This window comes from Nomascus leucogenys, chromosome 2, assembly GCF_006542625.1.
Source record: "Nomascus leucogenys isolate Asia chromosome 2, Asia_NLE_v1, whole genome shotgun sequence".
Classification (NCBI taxonomy): Eukaryota; Metazoa; Chordata; class Mammalia; order Primates; family Hylobatidae; genus Nomascus; species Nomascus leucogenys.
Genome location: NC_044382.1, coordinates 80,869,654 through 80,889,544, shown reverse-complemented (window position 1 = coordinate 80,889,544; position 19,891 = coordinate 80,869,654). Strand labels below are relative to the sequence as shown.

Here is a 19,891-nt window from a genome sequence, read left to right as displayed (position 1 = left end):
ATGATCCTTCTCCATCTCTCCCATACCCACAAAGGCAGGAGCTTTGTCCCTCAGCATCCCTAGAGCCGGGTATGGTGCTTAGCACATAGGAGGCACTCGGTATATCCTTTTGTAATTTTTTTTTTCATTTTTCTTGAGATGGACTCTCACTCTGTCACCCAGGCTGGAGTGCAGTGGCACGATCTCAGCTCACTGCAACCTCCACCTCCCAGGTTCAAGCCATTCTCCTGCCTCAGCCTCCCAGGTAGCTGGGACTACAGGCATGTGCCACCACACCTGGCTAATTTTTGTATTTTTAGTAGAGATGGGGTTTCACCATGCTGGCCAGGCTGGTCTCAAACTCTTGACCTCAGGTGATCCTCCCACCTCAGCCTCCCAAAGTGCTGAGATTACAGACATGAACTACTGCACCCGGCCAGTTTATCCTTTTTCGAATGAATGAATGAAAAAACAGCAGCTTCTTGCCTAGTGCCCAGACCCTGGGGTCTCACTTCCAGCCAAAACAAGCTACTAGGCTCACCACCCTTAGGTCATACTACGGCACCTCCCAGCGATATTGGCTCAAGGATAATAAATGTCCTTGTGATTACAGTTCAACAGGACACCTCCTGTTGCAGGTGGGGGCACATGTTACCGAGTAGCTTTGGGCATATTCTGGGTGCTCTAACCAGAGGAAGGGCAGCTGTTAATGCTGTTCCTCGAAGCATGGAATATCTGTGCTACCTACCTCAGGTTGAAGGGGTGGGGGCTAACTAGCCCCTTCCTTCTACCAGGCAGTCAACCCCACCAGTAGGAGGCTCCCTGGCTGCAGGTAGCATCTAACAAGACTGCTATGTGGTATCCGGACAAGGCATTAAATAAGATCTCACCACATGGCGAGAAAGCTATTTCCTTTTCAATTCACGGTATCTGGCTGGAATTTAATAACATCATTTTGTTTTCATTGTGTTTATTTTTACAGTGGCCTTCTATTTACAGCCAGAGATACTCACTTTCCATTTACAGTTGGGTTATGAAGTTTCCTTTGAAAATAAATTTAATTTAAAAAAGAAACCGGGTTGATTTAAAGAGTGTCAACCTAAATGACAAACAGAGAGGAAAATGCTTCAAAAGAAAATGATGTTTATTAGGGAATAGGCATTGCAATGGGAATACAGGTGCCTTAGTGAACTATGTGCATATTTAGGCAGGGAGGTAAAGGAAGACAAAGGTTTTTAAAGGAAAAATCAGGGGGATTGTGTAATTGTTTTGAGATAATTATCTTTGGCTACAAGGATGAATAACAAGGGTGGTGCCAGTTCGAGATTGGACAGGGAGTTGCTGGGAAGATGTCCTCGTAGAAGTAACTTTTGTGTAAGGTTGCAAAGGTCTTTGTGCGAAGTTATGGTTTTTGCAAGAGAAGAGGGCTTGCTTTGTCTCCCAGGCTGGAGTGCAGTGGTGTGATCATGGCTTACTGCAGACTTGACCTCCTGGCCTCAATCAACAGCAGGGACAACAGGCATGCGCCATGCCTGGCTTTTATTTATTTATTTATTTATTTATTTATTTATTGGTAGAGATAGAGTGTTGCTGTGTTGCCCAGGCTGGTCTTGAACTCTCTACCTCAAGCAATCCTTCTGCCTCAGCCTCCCAAAATTCTGGGATTACAGGCATGAACCACCATGCCCAGACTTGTCAGGGTTTTTTTGTTTGTTTGTTTTGTTTTTAAACAGAGTCTCACTCTGTTGCCCAGGCTGGAGTGCAGTGGCACAATCTCTACTCACTGCAACCTCCGCCTCCTGGGTTCAAGTGATTCTCCTGCCTCAGCCTCCCAAGGAGCTGGGACTGCAGGTGCACACCACCATGCCCCGCTAATTTTTGTATTTTTAGTAGAGATGGGGTTTCACCATGTTGGCCAGGCTGGTCTCGAACTCCTAACCTCAAGTGATCCGCCTGCCTCGACCTCCCAAAGTGCTGGGATTGTCAGGGTTTTTAGCACAAGTGACTCCATCTTTATTCTGACAACTTTCACAAGAGAAATGTAACATAAATATTAAAGCATGTGAAATAAATATATGGAGAAAAGCATAAAAACTGGGGAATGTGTGGTCTGCTGTACTCATTACGGTATAGGTCCACAGTCTCATACTCAGATGCGTTTCAGAAATTCAAATGTGTAGGATTTTACAAAGGCATGAGGGTTCATTTACCACAGATAACTTAACACCCCCGGGCAGCACCCTGCAGTCAAATGCATTCATTGCTCTGCAGCAAAACTTAGAAATAATCATGACAAGTGTAATAAATAAAGACCACGAATACTTTCCCAAGTCAGCTCAGGTCAGATTTTGCTCCCAAATAAGTCCATGTGACGACCTCACAGTTTGCTGCTGTATAAAATCCAAGGAACTTTTATATTTTTCAGAGCTTTTTGGATTTCAGGAGCTTGGATAAGGGATTGTGGGCCTTAGAAATAATGCTAATACTAATATACTAATACTATATTATTAATATGGTATTAGGACTAATACTAATCCTAGCTGAAAGTTAATGAGTATTTCACCGTGTTCTGTGCTTCACTTTCCTTGTTTTCAGTTACCTATGGTCAACTGAGGTTTGAAAATAATAAATGGAAAATTCCAGAAAGAAACAATTTATACGTTTTTCTTATTTTATTTTATTTTTTTAGGGATACAGTCTTGCTCTGTAGTCCAGGCTGGAATGCAGTGGCATGATCACACCTCACTGCAGGCTCAACCCTTTAGACACAAGCAATCCTCCTGCCTCAGCCTCCCGAGTAGCTGGGACCACAGGCATGCAACACTATGCCTAATAATTTTTTTTTTCATTTCATGTAGAGAAAGGGTCTCACTATGTTGCCCAGGTTGGTCTCAAACTCCTGGCCTTGAATGATCCTCTCACCTGAGCCTCCCAAAGCACTGAGATTACAGGTGTGAGTCAATGCACCTGGCCCAATTCATAAGTTTTAAACTGCACACTGTTCTGAGTAGCGTGATGAAATCTTGCACTGTCCCACCCAGGATGTGAATCCTCCCTTGTCCCAAGTATCCACACTGTAGATGCTAACCGCCTGTTAGTCACTTAACCGTTGGCTTGGTTATCAGGCCAGGCACAGTGGCTCACGCTTTTGTGTAATTCCAGCACTTTGGGAGGCTGAGGTGGGAGGATCACTTGAGGCCAAAAGGGTGAAACCCTGTCTCTACTAAAAATACAAAAATTAGCAGGGTATGGTGGCATGTGCCTGTAATCCCAGCTCCTCAGGAGGCTGAGGCAGGAGAATGGCTTGAACCTAGGAGGCGGAGGTTGCAGTGAGCCGAGATCTCACCACTGTGCTCCAGCCTGGGCAACGGAGTGAGACTCTGTCTCAAAAATAAATGAATAAATAAATAAATAAGAAAAATAAAGAGTTGCCTCGTTTATCAGATGGATTGTCTTAGTATTACAGTGCTTGTGTTTAAGTAACCCTAGTTTTACTTAATAGTATCCCCCATTGCCATTCAAATATGCCAAAGAGAAGCTGTCAAGTGCTTCCTTTAAGTGAAAAGGTGAAAGTTCTTGACTTACAAAAGAAAAGAAAATCATCTATTGAGTTTGCTAAGATCTAGGGAAGGAATCTCCTATCCATGAAATTGTGAAAAGTAAATTCAGGCAAGTTTTGCTATCACATCTCAAACTGCAAGAGTTACGGCCACAGTGAGTGATAACTTTTATGATGATATACTGTTATAATTGTGTTGTTTTATTAGTTACTGTTGATAATCTCTTACTGTGTAAAATTGATAAACTAAATATTATCATAGGTAGGTACGTAGAGAAAAAATCAGTATAAATAGGATTTGGTACTATTTGCAGTTTCAGACATCCACTGGGGGTCTTGGAATGTATCCTGTGTGGATGAGAAAGGACTGCTGTATGCCCATGTACCAGATGAGGCAACTGAGGCCCCAAGCAGTTAAGTCACTTGCCAAAGTTATACAGCTAATTCAATGGGGGAACCTGAATTGGGAACCAGACAGGCGGGAGGAGGAGAGCAGGGAGGAGCCTGGAACTCAGACATAGCCGCCCTCATCCCCACCCTGTGCCCCGCTGATGACTCTCACTCTCCTATTTGGATTGAAACGCTCACGTCAGCATCATTCCTTCGTTAGGTGAGGAAGGAGCACTGTCTCCAGATGCCCCGGGAGAACACCACCCAGCCAGTGCCTGTGAATGAGTCTATCAGGTCATTAGCACCTCAAAGGAACCCCGGCCACCTTGGGGACCTGCCACAAGCTGCCAAGAGAAGCTGGATGCTTCACAGCCACGGTTTCTCTTAGTCTTCTCCTCTGCCCCCTCCCCACTAAACACACTCTTTTTTCTTTCTAGTTGCCATTTTTATTGAACATACAAATCTCGTGCCAGGCAGTGCTTAGCTAAACATTTTCTTATGCATTAGCTCTGTTTTTAGAAGACTTTTACATTTGAAAAATACAAGAAAATGGAGCCAAAAAGAAAAAAAAAAAGTAAAACTCCCTCCTAAAGCACTTTTAAGAGGAGAGTGTAAGAAGCAAAAGTTTTTCCCCTTCTGCTTCTCAAATTCTACCCCCTCCCCAACCCACAGAGGTTCCTTAAAGTAACTTTCTCAGTCATTCCGTGTGCATATTGAGACATATCTATATTCATGTCTTTATCTGTGATTATGTCTATAATCTAAATTAATATCTACCTATTTTGCCAGCAAGCCACAAAATACCTCTATACAGTTGCTCAGGTGGTGCCCTGCTCAACTCCCAGGGCCACCATTCACATAACCAGCCTTGCAATCCACTCATATATATTTTTTGCTGTACAAAAATGAGATGAAGGCCAGGTGTGGTGGCTCACACCTGTAATCCTAGCACTTTGGGAGGTTGAGGTGGGAGGATTACCTGTGCTCAGGAATATGAGACCAGCCTGGGTAACATGGCAAGAGCCTGTCTCTACAAAAACCTTTTTTTTTTTTTTTTTTTTTTTTTTTTTTTTTTTTTTTTTGAGACGGAGTCTTGCTCTTTCACCCAGGCTGGAGTGCAGTGGCGCGATCTCGGCTCACTGCAAGCTCCACCTCCCGGGTTCACGCCATTCTCCTGCCTCAGCCTCTCCGAGTAGCTGGGACTACAGGCGCCTGCCACCACGCCTGGCTAATTTTTTGTATTTTTAGTAGAGACGGGGTTTCACCGTGGTCTCGATCTCCTGACCTCGTGATCCACCTGCCTCGGCCTCCCAAAGTGCTGGGATTACAAGCGTGAGCCACCGCGCCCGGCCACAAAAAACTTTTTAAACTAGCTGTGCATGCTGGCAAATGCCTGTAGTCCCAGGTACTCAGGAAGCTGAGCTGGGAGGATCACTTGTGCCTGGGAGGTTGAGGCTGCAGTGAGCCATAATTGAGCCACGACATTCAGCCTGGGCCACAGAGCAGGACTCAAAAAAAAAAAAGAGAGAGAGAGAAAGAGAGAGAAGAGGCGTTCCATATGGACATCTTTCTGGGTCATCAGATGGTCAGAGCTTCCTCATTCTTTATGATTGCTGCCTATACTAGACCCTAGTGTAGATGTATCTTAGTGAATCTAATCCATCCCCTAATAAAGATTATCTAAGATGTTCCCAAGCTTTTTGATTTTTACAATGGCCTTTTAATACTCATAGCAGTCTTTTGAAGATAGCAGCATTACACCTATTTTAAACAAGGAAAACTGAAGCTCAGAGCGGTAGAATAACTAGCTCAAGGATGCAGTTACTACGGGGTAGTACCAGGATGCAATCCCAGGTCGGTTTGCCTCATGTTTATATAAAGCAGTTGATATTGAGGTTGGATCACAGCAACTCTCAGTAAGTCAAGATCATCATTCCCACAGGTTGATATTAATAATAGACAAATGGAGTCATTACCTTTGCCTGGAAGGGCAGAAGGAAGAAGAATAAAACTAATTTTTACTTAGCACTCAGAATGCGTCCAGCACCTTACCAGATGTCCTTTTTTTTGAGGCAGAGTCTCACTGTGGCCCAGGATGGAGGGCAGTGGCGTGATCTCGGCTCACTGCAACCTCCACCTCCCAGGTTCAAGCGATTCTCCTGCCTCAGTCTCCCGAGGAGCTGGGATTACAGGTGCACGCCACCACACCTGGATAATTTGTTTATTTTTAGTAGAGATGGGGTTTCACCATGTTGGCCAGGCTGGTCTCGAACTCCTGACCTCAGGAACTCCTGATCTGCCTGCCTCGGCCTCCTAAAGTGTTGGGATTACAGGCATGAGACAACGTACCCATCCACTAGATTTCTTATATACATTTTTTATTGAATTCTCAAAGAGCCAGACAACAATAAAGCCTGCTAGAAAGACACTGCCATCCCTGTGTATAAAAAGCTGAAGTTCAATAAAGGTAAAGGTCCCAATGTCACACAGCAAGTGGTGGATCTGGGATTTGAACCCGCATCTGCCTTGCTTGTATTTCTAGCGGATACAGAATTCAGCCCACAAACCCAGATGTGTGTGAATATAACTTTATTTTTCTGCGAGTGAGCTTAGTTTCTTCATTTCCTTGCTAAACCTGCCTCTTGCCTAGTTTTCCACCTCATTTCCTAGTACCACTACTTACCCCAGCCACGCACAGGTGAAAAGCATAGACATCATTGGTGCCTGTTTCCCCCACTCCCCATACCCAACACACCAAGTCTCATTGGCTCCGCCTTCAAAAATGTCATCGTAGCCAAAGGCAACAGCTTCTCCCACTTCCCCAGCTGCCAGTTTCGCTCAAATCACCATTGTCCCCCCCTCCCCCCGATCATTCTCCATCTGGCAGCCTGACGGACCATTTACAAAATGCATATCCTATCGTATCACTCTCCTGCTTAATCCCTGAAACCCCCATTGCCCTTGGAATAAATGCTCCTCAGTGGCCCATGTGCTGTCCCTCCTGTGGTCTCAGCCTTCTCTCAGCTTTTCCCTCCTTCTCCCTCTACTCTGCTGTTCCCTACTGGGTCTCTTCTGTTCCTCCATGCAGCAGCTTATGCTACTACAGGACCAGCCCTTCCTCTTCCCTCTGCCTGCACTGCTTGTCCTGATTTGCAAAGAGGCTGTTTCTTTCCCCTTTCAGCTCTCAGGCCACACAGCCCCCTCAAAGACCTCCTCCCTGCCTCATCACCCTCGGTCACTCTGAGCCCCTTATCTTGAGGGTCTTTTTAGCTCTGATTGCTGTTGGAAGTCATTTGTTCCATTGTCCTCCCCATCCACTTGGAAGAACCAAGAGTGCTCTATGTCATGCCGCCGGAGCCATAGTGCCTGCAGAGATGCTGGGCACAGGGCAGCTATTTATTGAGTGAAATGAATGAATGAATTTATGTTATGAGTTGTGTCTACTGGGGGAAGAGGGCAGGAATTTAATATCAGCCAATTCTTTAATCTCAGCCAATTCCTTCCCTTGAGGGGTATCTAAATTCTGGGGGACAGCAGAGGTGGGTACATGTGGTCTGGATCATTGATCCATGACAGCATCTGCTGAGATGTTCTCATTCCCTGGGACAAAAGAAACATCATCAGGTACATGGGAATAAGTGTTAGGGGGACATCAGTTAACATTCCGCAGAGTCACCCACCACCAATCTTTAGCCCACTCTATTCTCCCACACTCCTGAGATCAGGAACACTCAGGACCCTGGGAGCTCCCTTTCCCAAGTCCTAGGAGCCAGACCCCAGGGATGGCGTACATCAGCTGGAATGCATTGCTGAGCACAAGCCCCGCCAACCCCAGCGAGCTCTGCTGCTGGGAGAAGGTGCTCAGTACTGTTACGCAGCACGGGCTGGTGAGTCACAGTTTATGAACCGCCTCATACCCATCACTTTGATGCTCACAACAAGCCCGACAGTTAGGAAAAGTAGAGTTTATGAGCTTTTTTTCACAACTGTGGAAACCAAGATCAGAAATGGTAACGTGAGTTGCTCAGGTTTGCAGAGCAGGCATGGAGGCAAAGCTGGGACTGGGAGACTATTACATGGTTAGAGCTTAATAAATGGTAGGTGCTGCTGTTCCAAACAGGTGAGGACTCTCAGTTTGTGAGGACTCTCAGTTGCAAAGTACAGAAATCCATTTCAAATAAGCGTAAGCAGCCACATAAGCTATTGGCTGATGGAACTGAAATACCCAAGGTTTACCTGTTTCAAGCACGGCTGGAGCCAGGGGCTCAAATGATATTAGCAAGATTCAGATCATCAACACCTCTCGGCTCTATTCTGAAATCTCTGCCTTGATTTCACCCTCAAGCTTGCTGTCTCCAACGTAGGGGGGTTGGAGGCTTGGCAACTGTAGCCCCAGCCCACTAGCTTAGCCACTCAATGGAAAATAACATTTTTCTTTTTCTTTTTTTTTTTTTTTTGAGATGGAGTTTCGCTCTTGTTGCCCAGGCTAGAGTGCAATGGTGCAACCTCTGCTCACTGCAACCTCCGCCTCCTAGGTTCAAGCAATTCTCCTGCCTCAGCCTCCCGAGTAGCTGGGATTACAGGCATGCGCCACTAGGCCCGGCTCATTTTGTATTTTTAGTAGAGACAGGGTTTCTCCGTGTTGGTCAGGCTGGTCTCGAATTCCCGACCTCAGGTGATCCACCTGCCTTGGCCTCCCAAAGTGCTGGGATTACAGGCGTGAGCCACTGCACCCGGCCAACATTTTTCTTTCTCAACATTTCTAACCAAGGTTCCAAGACTATCTTCACTGGACAAACTTGGTCACTTGCCCTCCCCTGAACCAATCACTCCAATCAAGGTGGTGAGACATGTTGATTGGCCAGATCTAGGTCATGTGCTCACCCTCTTAGCCAACCACTGTAGCCAGGAGAATTTAGAATTCTGATTGGCCAGGACTGAATCACATGCCCACTTCTGAAACTGACAATGGAGTCACCCTATGCTCACCTCATTCTCTGCACAGGCTGAAGTGGGAGAGAAGGCATTCCCTACAGTGGAATGAAGGTAGCCTTACCAGTGGAAGGGAGAATGGAAGCTCCTCTGGCAGCTAGAACAGATGTTCCCTCCAGATGCCTGGTACAGACCAGTAACCTCAGCCCCTTGACCAAAGAAACACGCCATGATCTCTCTCCCCTGCCACTTGATCCTGAACCAGTCTAGCTAATGACGCCTAACTGGAGGCTCCAGGCTCGAGGCTCAGGCCAGAAACAGAGGCTGGCCTCTCCCTGCTAATGGCAGCAGGTGACAGGGATGAAGGAGGTGGCGCTAAATGTGATGGTAGCCTGGCTTCCTCCTCATGCAGAGAGGTGAAGTCCTAAGTCTCTAAGGAGTGGCCAAGGCAGGGGCTCCAAACCAAAAAAAAAAAAAAAAAAAAAAAAGCCATAGCAATGAGAGAAGGAAGGGGAAAAGAAGACTCGGGCTCAGAGAGGCTCTGGAATAAAAGGGAGTCTCAGGCAGTGAAGAGATGCCAATAAACAAAGCTTAAAGGACAATTCATCCAGGCTGGGTGCTGTGACTGATGCCTGTAATCCCAGCACTTTGGGAGGCCAAAGTGAGAGGATCACTTGAGCCCTCACTTCGAACTCCTCACCAGTGAGCTATGATTGTACCGCTGCACTCCAGCCTCAGTGACAGAGTGAGAACCTGTCTCAAAAAAAAAAAAAGAACGGGCCGGGTGCAGTGGCTCATGCCTGTAATCCCAATGCTTTGGGGGGCTGAGACAGGAGGATCGCTTGAGGCCAAGAGTTCAAGGCCAGCCTGGGCAACATAGTGAGACCACATCTGTACAAAAAATGAAAACAGTAGTGGAGCATACTGGTGAGCACCTGTAGTCCCACCTACGTGGGAGGCTGAGGCAGGAAAATCACTTGAGCCCAGGAGTTTGAGGCTGCAGTGAGCTATGATCATGCCACTGCACTCCTGAGTGACACAGCAAGACCTTGTCTCAGAAAACAAACAAAATAAAAACAATTCAGACGTGAAGGAAATACGCAGTACTCATCCCATACATTCATTTGTCCACTTGTTTATTTAACAACCTACTATGTGCCAGGTCCTGGGAAGACGGCGGTGAGCAAGACAGAGATGCTCTCTTGGGATTTACAATAGACAGGAATAAACAGACACATCATTAAACTCATAATTAATCCTTTGCAATATGTGCCTGAAAGAGAAGCACAGGGTGCGGTGCTGTGAGGGCAGATTATTGGATGGCATCAGCCTGGGGACATATTTTTGGTAAGATCTGAAGCCCAGATAGAAATTACTCAAATGCAGGATGGAGAGGGAGAAATAATTGAGGCTGAGGGTGCTCGTGCAAAGGCCCTGAGGCAGGAAAGATAAAACAAAGCCTGTGCGGCAGGAATTTGGTGAGAAAGATCTGGAGAGGGGCTGGGGACACATCACACAGGATCTCGTAGGCCAGGTTAAGGACTTTTGTCACCATCCAACAAGAAGTTGCCCAAGATCCCTGCAGACATATACGAAGGATAGTCTGATGTTCAGGGCACAGTTATAAAGCACCTACTGTGTACCAGGTTGGGTGCAGGCTATTTCGGATTCAATGGTGCTTATATTCTAGGAAATAAGAAGTCAGAAAATAAAGTAGGCAATAAATATAAACAAGATATTTAGCACACTCACAGATCATCGTAAGCTTAGCAAAGAAAGTGACTGGAGATGATCAAGTGAGGTGAGGACCTGACAGCCCCATGAAGGGCTGGGAGAAAGTGGTCCAGGCAGAAAGAGCATCAGCTGCAAAGGCCTGGCAGCCATAAGACATGTACTCACCAGTGCATCCACACAGAGTCACATCCACACGCGGGCATTGTGTGCCCATTCACATTCCTTGCTCTTCCAAACTGCGTCTGCGTCCACCTCTGATAACCTGGGATGCCCCCCACTCTCACCCCGACTTCATCACACAAACACATACACCCTTCTGTAGGCTCACCCCACTCACAGACAGCCCCCGCCACACCCCCATCATATGGCAACTAGCAAAGATCCTAAGGGCTGAGTGGGCAGGGAGAATGGGGATCTGGGGGAGGAGACACCGCCCTCTTTCCCTTCTTCAGCCAAGAGGCCTGGGGGCAGCTCAGATTCGAGCAGGGGTGGAGGAACCACCAGGATGTCCACGCAAGTAGGAGGGAGGCGTCCAGGTCTTTACCTTGCAGAACTAAATCCCAGTGTGGTGTTTGCTCAAAACGCCAGAACTATTCCTGGATGTCAGGTGCAGTTAATGGTTGCCATGGCAACCGCCCATGCTTAATGAATAGAAGAGAGTAAAAGAGCCCCGGATAAATGTCAGGGCCCGGGATGGATTTGCTTGGGAGTAAATCTGTTAGCGCCGGGCAGAGCTGACCAGTGAAGGTTGAAATGAGCAGTCCAGGGTAGCTGGAGACAGATTCAGGAGGCTCTCTTGTCTTTCTCAGCTTAGCATAGTCAGAATGCTAACATTTCACAAAATGTCAAAAAGTGTGGCTCTTTATACAGACAGTTAAACATAGGCTCCAGTTTTGCAGGTTTGACTCTGCACATGTTTATGTAGTTTGCAGGGAACAGAAATCTAAGCCCAGGTCTCTCAGGAGTTGAGACGTCACTCTTTTTTTTTTTTTTTTTTTTTTAATTCTTCCTGCATTACCTTTGTTAATGAAGAAAGTGTCAAATTAGGGTCAAAAATAATATTTTAAACTCTGAACCTCTACACATTATATTGTCATTGTGCTATTTACATGCTGCTTACAGGATTAGAAAACAACTGGTAGTGGCTGGGCCACGGTAGCTCACGCCTGTAATCCCAACACTTTGGGAGGCCAAGGCAGGTGGATTACTTGAGGTCAGGAGTTTGAGACCAGTCTGGCCAACATGGTGAAACCTGTCTCTACTTTAAAAATACAAAAATTAGCTGGACATGATGGCATGCACCTGTAATTCCAGCTACTTGGGAGGCTGAGGCATGAGAATCTCTTGAACCACAGGAGATGGAGGTTGCAGTGAGCTGAGATTGAGCTACTGCACTCCAGCCTGGGCAACAGAGTGAGACTCTGTCTCAGAAAAAAAAAGAAATGAAAAGAAAACAACTGGTAGCGTCTGGTAATGAGGCATAAGTTAAATGCCGCACAATAAGCATCCCTCACATCCGCTGGAGCATCCCAGTGACCGTGTGCATAGGTGCACTAGGAAACCATGTCAAACTCTGTTGGCTCATGAAAGTGAAGCCCAAGTCCAAGGTACAGACCAGCTCTGCACTCGCAGCTGCAGTCAAGGACTCAGGACTCACCATGGCTGTGATGCTTGCTTGTAGGGAGACCTCAGATCAGTCTCAGAAGGCCTCAATCCCAAATCTTCTAAGAGGAAATAACCCTCCCCACAAACCTTCCACATCCCCAAACCTATCTTGCCTATCCTCCAGGCAGGGTCTCAAATACTCCCTGAGGGCAAGTTTTTTGTGATGTGATGACAATATGGTGTGTCCATCTGAGGACAGAGGCTGGAGCATCTCCTGAGGTCACTGCACTGCTCTCAGACTCTGCTATGCACCAGAATCTTGGAGAAACCTGTTCAAAAACACAGGTTCTCAAAGCCTCTAATTCGGGGCATTGCGTAGGTGCCCAGGAATGCACTTGTTTGTTTGTTTGTTTTAAGAAAAGCCCAGGTGATTCTCATGCAGGTGGACCCAATTTTTCCAGGCACCTCTGAAAGAGAGATGTCACCAGTTAAAAAGCAGCTAAGACCCAGGAGCCACAGCTATGACCCTTGTTCTCTTCAACCCTTCTCCCCAGAACCTCTGCTACAGCCCCAGAAGCCTCTAGTGGTCTGGAAACAGGATGAGTTCTGCATGCTTTTTAATGCCTGCCAAGGCAGGATTAAGAAGACTTTCAGACACTCTAAGCAATGAAATGATCAGGGTGACCACCCTACCTTCACAGGCCTCCAGTGTTAGTAATCCTAAGCTGTTAAGTAAGGAAGATCAACACACATCTGGTTTTTTTCCATTGCATTTCAATGCTTTTTGTAAACGTCAAATATCAAATAATTTATAGTTGTCATTCTCTCTGTCTCTCTCTCTCTCTCTGTACCCCTGCTTTGCTGGTACCCCAAACACATGGCTATTCTACCTAATTGGTGACTCCTACAGCAGCGCCTACAAAGTTTCAAGGTACTGTGTTGGTGAACATGCCCTGTGGTCTAGGCTAGGAAGGGCTGGGCTCTTGGCTCTGAGCTCCAGGACTAACCAGAATCAAAACCCTCAATAACCAAATAATGAAGGACCAAGGAAAACAGTGCACTCTAAACCTCCCGAACCCATTCGATGGGCCAATCAAGCAAAGAGCTCAAAACCAGGCTCTTTAGAAATGAAGCAAGCCTATTCATCATGTGCAGAAACGGACAGGTAGCACGGACAGTCGTTCCTCATTAAATTCCCCATACTCGGTTTTAAGGCAGGACCCTCTCTCGATGAGGCATACCTCTGTGGACTCTGGTTTGATTACTACTGTTCCACCCCCATCACCAGTGGCTTCTCCAAAAGGCCCAAAGTCACTTTCAATGATTCCTCTAAGATGCACTTTCATTCCTGCTCCTCCACAAGTTCCTAGCATGCAAAGAGATTTCTTACACTATAAATCAGATTGTGTTTCTCATGTGCTGAAAACACTCCAAAGCCTGGACCATACATGCTCCTTTTCAGTTCTGCACCCTGGCCTGTAAGAAGCTCGGTGATGTGTGCCTGCTCCTTCATGGGCCTGATCTCATCCCACTTGCCCCCTCACTCACTCTGCTCCAGTTGCCCTGAGCTTGTCTTGGTTCTAGAAACACACTAAAGTGCCATCCTCCCCCAAGGCCTTGGCACTTGCAGTTTCCTCTGCCTGGAAGGCTCTTCCCTCAAATCTTCCCATGGGTGGCTTCCTCTTGTTACTCAGGCTGACTGCTCAGATAGGCTCTTTCTGTCCACCAAATCTCATGACTCTCCTCCCCCACCCCAATCACATTCTCTCCAGGGTTTATTATTTTCATGGAACTTACCACTGAAATTATCTTTTCCTTTTTAGTGATGCATTTGTTTCATTTATTTCTTTGTTTACGCTAGATCTCTCTCCACTAGAATATAACAGCCTGGTCTATTTTGTTCACTGATAAATTTCAAGTGCTGGAAACAGTGCTTAACGCAAGCAACCTAGGTGCCTCTCCAGATATCTATTGAACAAAAGAATGAATCAGGGACCGGGTGCGATGGCTCATGCCTATAATTGCAGCATTTTGGGGGGCTAAGGTGGCAGATCAATTGAGGCCAGAAGTTTGAGACCAACTGGACAACATAGTGAGACCCCATCTCTACAAAAATAAAATAAAAAGATTAGCCAAGGGTGATGACATGCACCTGCAGTTCCAGCTACTTTGTAGGCTGCAGTGGCAGAATCACCTGAGCCTGGGAGATTGGAGCTGCACTGAGCCATGATTGTGCCACTGCCCTTCAGCCTGGGCAACAGAGCAAGACCCTGTCTCAAAAAAAAAAATGAGAAAAGAATAAATCAGGATGTGCATCAACCACAGTTACGTACACTGGAAGAAAATGTTTGTTTCTCAGAAACTGACTCGTTGTTCTATTAGAAGCGGTAATTTGTAATTGCTATACCCTAAGTGCTTCATCTTGATCAGGGGCCAAGCTCAGCTCGGGGTCCTTGTTACTATGAATTCATTATCCAAATCCCTGTGTGTGCAAGTTTGCACGGACAGGCAAGTAAACTCTGTCTTAATGTGAATATGTGCATTCATGACCGGACCAGTTATAAAATCATTCCCTACACAGGCACCCCCTCCCTACTCCACTCCACACCCCTGCCCCATTTAACACTCTGCAATTCGCAGTTTTTGTCTGACAGCCTGTTTCTGATTGCCAGCTCTTGTCAACACGTGACAATACAACGAAAATAGGAGGCAAAACGTGATGTGTTAACCACGGGTAGAGAAGAGCCTGCTGGAGGGACACAAGCTAACAATGGAAGAAGAGAAAATTGACAAGAATGATGATGTGATAGACACATCCAATGATTTGAATATCAAAGGATTAACAGGAGCCCTTAGGAAAACTGATGACATGCTCAAATATGTCTTGCAAAAATGAACCATTTTATGATCCTGCTGTGAAAGTCAAACTTTATGATCTTGTCAGGGAAGGGAAAGATTTCATACTGGACTACCATGTGATTTTATCAGAAAAATTATGCATGCTCCACCCCTGCCACTCCAAAATCAACAAAGCTTACTTTTTTTGTCCACTCTAGTACATAGTTAAAGAAGATCAGAAAAAAATCAGCATGTTTTCCTGAATTATAATTTCATTTTCAGATAAAGTCGGAAGCATGTTTTTGGACTTGATTGTTTACTATGAATAGGAGACCCTGGGTTTTTTTTTCTTTTATTTTATTCTCTTAAAAAATTTTTCAAAATGTTACAGGTCTCATTGTCGCCACTGCAATACATATACTGTTATGGAAGCACAACCTGTGTTTCAATTTAGCCACTTAGAATTTTCAGACCCCATGATCGACAGTGCCCATTCTCATCTAGAAAGAGGCTTTAGTCCCTATTTTTGAGTAGACTCACCTGAAGGCTGTGGTCCTTGACCTTAGCTGCACAGTTAGAATCACCCAAGGAGCTTTGAAAAATCTACAGCCTGGGCAACATAGCAAGACCCTATCTCTAAAAAAAAAATTTAAAAATTAGCTGGGTATGGTGGCATGCACCTGCAATCCTAGCTACTCAGGAGGCTAAGGCAGGAGGATTGCTTGAGCCCAGTAGTTTGATTGTGCCACTGCACTCCAGTCTGGTGACAGAGCAAGACCCTATCTTTCAAAAAGAAAGGAAGGGGAGAAGAGAGGAGAAGAGAGGAGAGGAGAGGAATTCAGATGCCCAGATAAAGTAAGAATCCCTGGGAGTAGAACCCCAGCCTCAGCATTTTTCAAGCCTCCCTTCCCAAAGTAATTCCAATGTGAACCGATGTGGAGAATCACTGTTGTAAGGCATCCTTATTCTCAGATAATAAAGATCTGCTGTAACAACAGGGGCCCAAACATTCTTAATCAAGGGCTTAACCCAAGTACTCAGGAAGCATAAACACACATGATATTTGCTCTTCCTTCCTGATATCATAAAGCAAAAATCTTCACAAAAGAGTTCTAGCAAAAGACCTACAACGCTGGACCCTAGGTTCCTGTTGGCCTCTGTTTTGAGCTTTAAGCTGGGCTTTTGGGGGCCTGGAATGTGGTTGCACTGGCTGGACTCATGCTGAGATGGATGTCAAGCTCTGGCTACAGAATTGGCCCTGTTTATGGGTTGAAGCAGGTTCCGGGCACTGTCGCTGGGCTAGGTGGGCTGGTGAGGAGTGCCAGCCCTCACTCTGAGCACATCATGACTGTCCAGAGCCTGCTCTGAAGTGATGTCTCTCTGTTAGATTCGTGGATTCACAGCCACCAAAATCTGCCCCAGGACCCTCCGTGTGGGCTGTGCAGAGGAGATGGATGTGAGAAGACCATCAAGAGGCTCTACTGATATCCTCTCCTTCCACTGGAGGGGGGACATCCTGGGGAAACCTGTCTCCGCTCCCCATTTAGGATCTCCCTTCAGGACTGCAAACTTGGAAAGATTGGGCCTTGGATGATAGTCTCACTTCCCCAGGCCTCTCTGCTCTGGATCCAGTATTTCTTGACTTGAAGTCAGATCCACTAAATTCAGAGCTGTCTTTGAATGACCTAGAAAGCTCTGTCTGGCCTTTGGCCAAAATTGGCATAGCAGGTTGGTCTAGGTCTATTCCCTCCCGAGAGTGATGGTTCCTGGGGCTCCTTGCCTGGGTTAGTGCTCTGTGGGAATACACACACATGCATGCACCCACATGCACAGGTCTGCACATGGGTACCCATGTCTGGGTGAGGGCAGGATGAAGAAGGCCATACCCTCCAATTTTCCATTGGTTTCCTCTCACCCCCATGCCCAAAATAGAGATAATGATATTAATAACTGCCCCTTGTTAACCCTCTTCCCAGTGCTTGGCACTATATTAGTGCTATTTAGAGGATTTTGAAAGAGCTCAGGGTCTGGGGTTAGACAGACCTTGGTTTTATGACTCAGCTTCCCCTTCTATAAAGGTATTCATTGGGCCAGGCACAGTGGCTCACACCTGTAATCCCAGCGCACTGGGAGGCTGAGGCAGGCAGATCACCTGAGGTCAGGAGTTCAAGACCAGCCTGGCCAACATGGTGAAATGCTGTCTGTACTAAAAATACAAAAATTAGCCGGGCGTGGTGGCGGGCACCTGTAATCTCAGCTACTGAGGAGGCTGAGGCATGAGAATTGCTTGAACCTGGGAGGCACAAGTTGCAGTGAGCCAAGATCACGCCACTGCACTCCATCCTGGATAACAGAGCAAGACTCTGTCTCAAATAAATGCATACATACATACATAAAATAAAATAAACATATTTATTGAATTGACATCCACATATATAATGCTTCCCATGTGCTAAGCATTGCTCTAATGCACTTGACAAACACTGACTCTTCTATTCCTATTGTTATTCTCAGCTTTCAAAGGAGGAAACTGAGGCACTTGTAAGTTAAGCAACTTGCAGAGCTGGGATTCAAACCCACTCATTCTGGCTCCAAAATCCATGCTCCTCAGCCCATCCTATGACCAACAATAGTGCCTCCTTCATGGGATTGTGAGGAATACCCAAACAGCCTTTACCCAAGGCCTGGCAGAGCACATCTCAACAAACATGGATACTATGATGATTTCTTTTGAAACCCCCAACAGGCTGAGTGGTGGCTCACGCCTGTAATCTCAGACTTTGAGAGGCCAAGGCAGGCGGATCACTTGAGGCCAGGAGTTGGAGACCAGCCTAGCCAACATGGTGAAACCTTGTCTCTACTAAAAATACAAAAAAACATAAAAATAAAAAAAAATCCGCCTGCCTCAGCCTCCCAAAGTGCTGGGATGACAGGCGTGAGCCACTGTGCCCGGCCCAATAAATACTTTTATAGAAGAGGAAACTGAGTCATAAAACCAAGTTCTGCCTAACCCTAGGCCCTGAGCTCTTGCAATTTTGGTGGCACGCACCTGTAGTCCTAGCTACTTGGGAGGCAGAGGCAGCAGAATCGCTTGACCCTGGGAGGTAGAGGTTGCAGTGAGCCGAGATTGCACCACTGCACACTCCAGCCTGGGCAGCAGAGTGACACTCTGTCTCAAAAAAAAAAAAAAAAAAAAAAAAAAAAAAAAACACAAAGAAAGAAACCCCAGCAATCTGGAGATCACTGGCATTTTTTTTTTTTTTTTTTTTGAGACGGAGTCTGGCTCTGTCTCCCAGGCTGGAGTGTAGTGGTATGATCTCGGCTCACTGCAAGCTCTGCCTCCCAGGTTCACGCCATTCTCCAGCCTCAGCCTCCCGAGTAGCAGGGACTATAGGCGCCTGCCACTACACCCGGCTAATTTTGTTTTTGTATTTTTAGTAAAGGCAGGGTTTCACCATGTCAGCCAGGATGGTCTTGATCTCCTGACCTTGTGATCTGCCCGCCTCGGCCTCCCAAAATGCTGGGATTACAGGCGTGAGCCACTGTGCCCAGTCAGTCATTAACATTTTCTAACTGAGGAGATCAAGTGCAGGCACTGTGACTCATACCTATAATCCTAGTAATTTGGGATGCCAAGGTGGCAGGACGGCATAAGGCCGGGAATTTGAGACCAGCCTGGGCAATATAGCAAGACCCCATCTCTACCTTGAAAAAAAAATTAAAATTAAAAAAAGAAAAACTAAAATGAAGAGATCAAGTCTGAGGGGAAGAAGGTGTCTTAGTCCATTTGGGCTGCTATAACAAAGTACCTACCGTAGGATGGGTGGCTTGCAAATAACAGAAATTTGTTTCTCATGATTCTGGAGGCTGGAAGTCTGAGATCAGGGTGCCTGCCGGGTGGGGTGCTGGTGAGGGCCCTCTTCCGGGTTGGTGGGGTACAGGTGAGGGCCCTTTTCCAGGTTGCAGAGGGCTGCCTTTTCACTGTAACTCCACATGGCAGAAAGAGAACAAGAGAGCTCTCTGGAGTTTCTTTTATAAGGACAATAATCCCATTCATGAGGGCCCCACCCTCATGACCTAATCATGTCGCAGCAGGCCCCACTCCTAATACCATCATCCTAGGCATTAGGATTTCCTTTGTTGTTGTTGTTGTTGTTTTGGGTTTTTTTTTATATACAGTCTTCCTCTGTCACCTAAGCTGGAGTGTAGTGGTGTGATCATAGCTCACTGCAGCCTCAATCTCCCAGATGCAAGTGATCCTCCCACCTTGGCCTTCTGAGCATCTGGGACTCTAGGTGTGTGCCACCATGTCCAGTTAATTTCTAAACTTTTTGTAGAGAGGGGCCTTGCCATGTTGCTTAGGCTAGTCTTGAACTCCTGGGCTCAATAGATCCTCCTGCCTTGGCCTCCAAAAGTGCTGGGATTACAGGTGTGAGCCACCATACCCTGCAGGCATTAGGATTTCAAGATAGGAATTTTGAGAGGACGTGAGCATTCAGTCCATTGCACAAGGCCATACAACTGGTAACTTAGTGGCTGGGCAAGGATTCAAACTGAAAGCTTGGGTTCCTACCAGTATACCACACTACCTGTCTAGAGGTCAGATAGGCACCTGCTGAAGAAGAGGCAGCCGATTTCTCCCCCAGATTGCAACCATCTGACTTATTTGTAAAAATCCACAGACAAGCAGCCTTATACCCCTTTGTGATTGCTGGTGACCACTTCCCAGGATCAGGCTGGGGCCCGCGCTGCTGAGATCTGAAAGGAAATACTCAAAATAGGGACTCTGAGCCCCTTTTCAGCTCAAGTACCTGGGAAGCACCACTTTCTCCAGAGATAGATGACAAGGGCTTT

General features: G+C 46.4%; 1 protein-coding gene and 1 non-coding gene across 4 annotated transcripts in view; one reads left to right on the top strand and one right to left on the bottom strand.

Annotated features, from left to right (window-relative positions):
* Positions 1-19,891, top strand: part of CACNG3 (calcium voltage-gated channel auxiliary subunit gamma 3) — a 106,515-nt gene that overhangs the window by 61,437 nt on the left and 25,187 nt on the right. For 2 of the 3 annotated variants that reach the window (XM_030799634.1, XM_030799622.1), the window contains exon 2: positions 13,110-13,130. The exons of the other annotated variant lie outside the window; for it this stretch is intronic. In XM_030799634.1, coding sequence (XP_030655494.1) covers positions 13,110-13,130 — 21 coding nt within the window. The remainder of the gene's footprint in view (positions 1-13,109; positions 13,131-19,891) is intronic. 3 annotated transcript variants of the gene reach the window in all.
* On the bottom strand, positions 15,418-15,550 carry LOC115831907. The gene has a single exon (XR_004027401.1). It is a non-coding gene; the product is annotated as a small nucleolar RNA SNORA1 (small nucleolar RNA).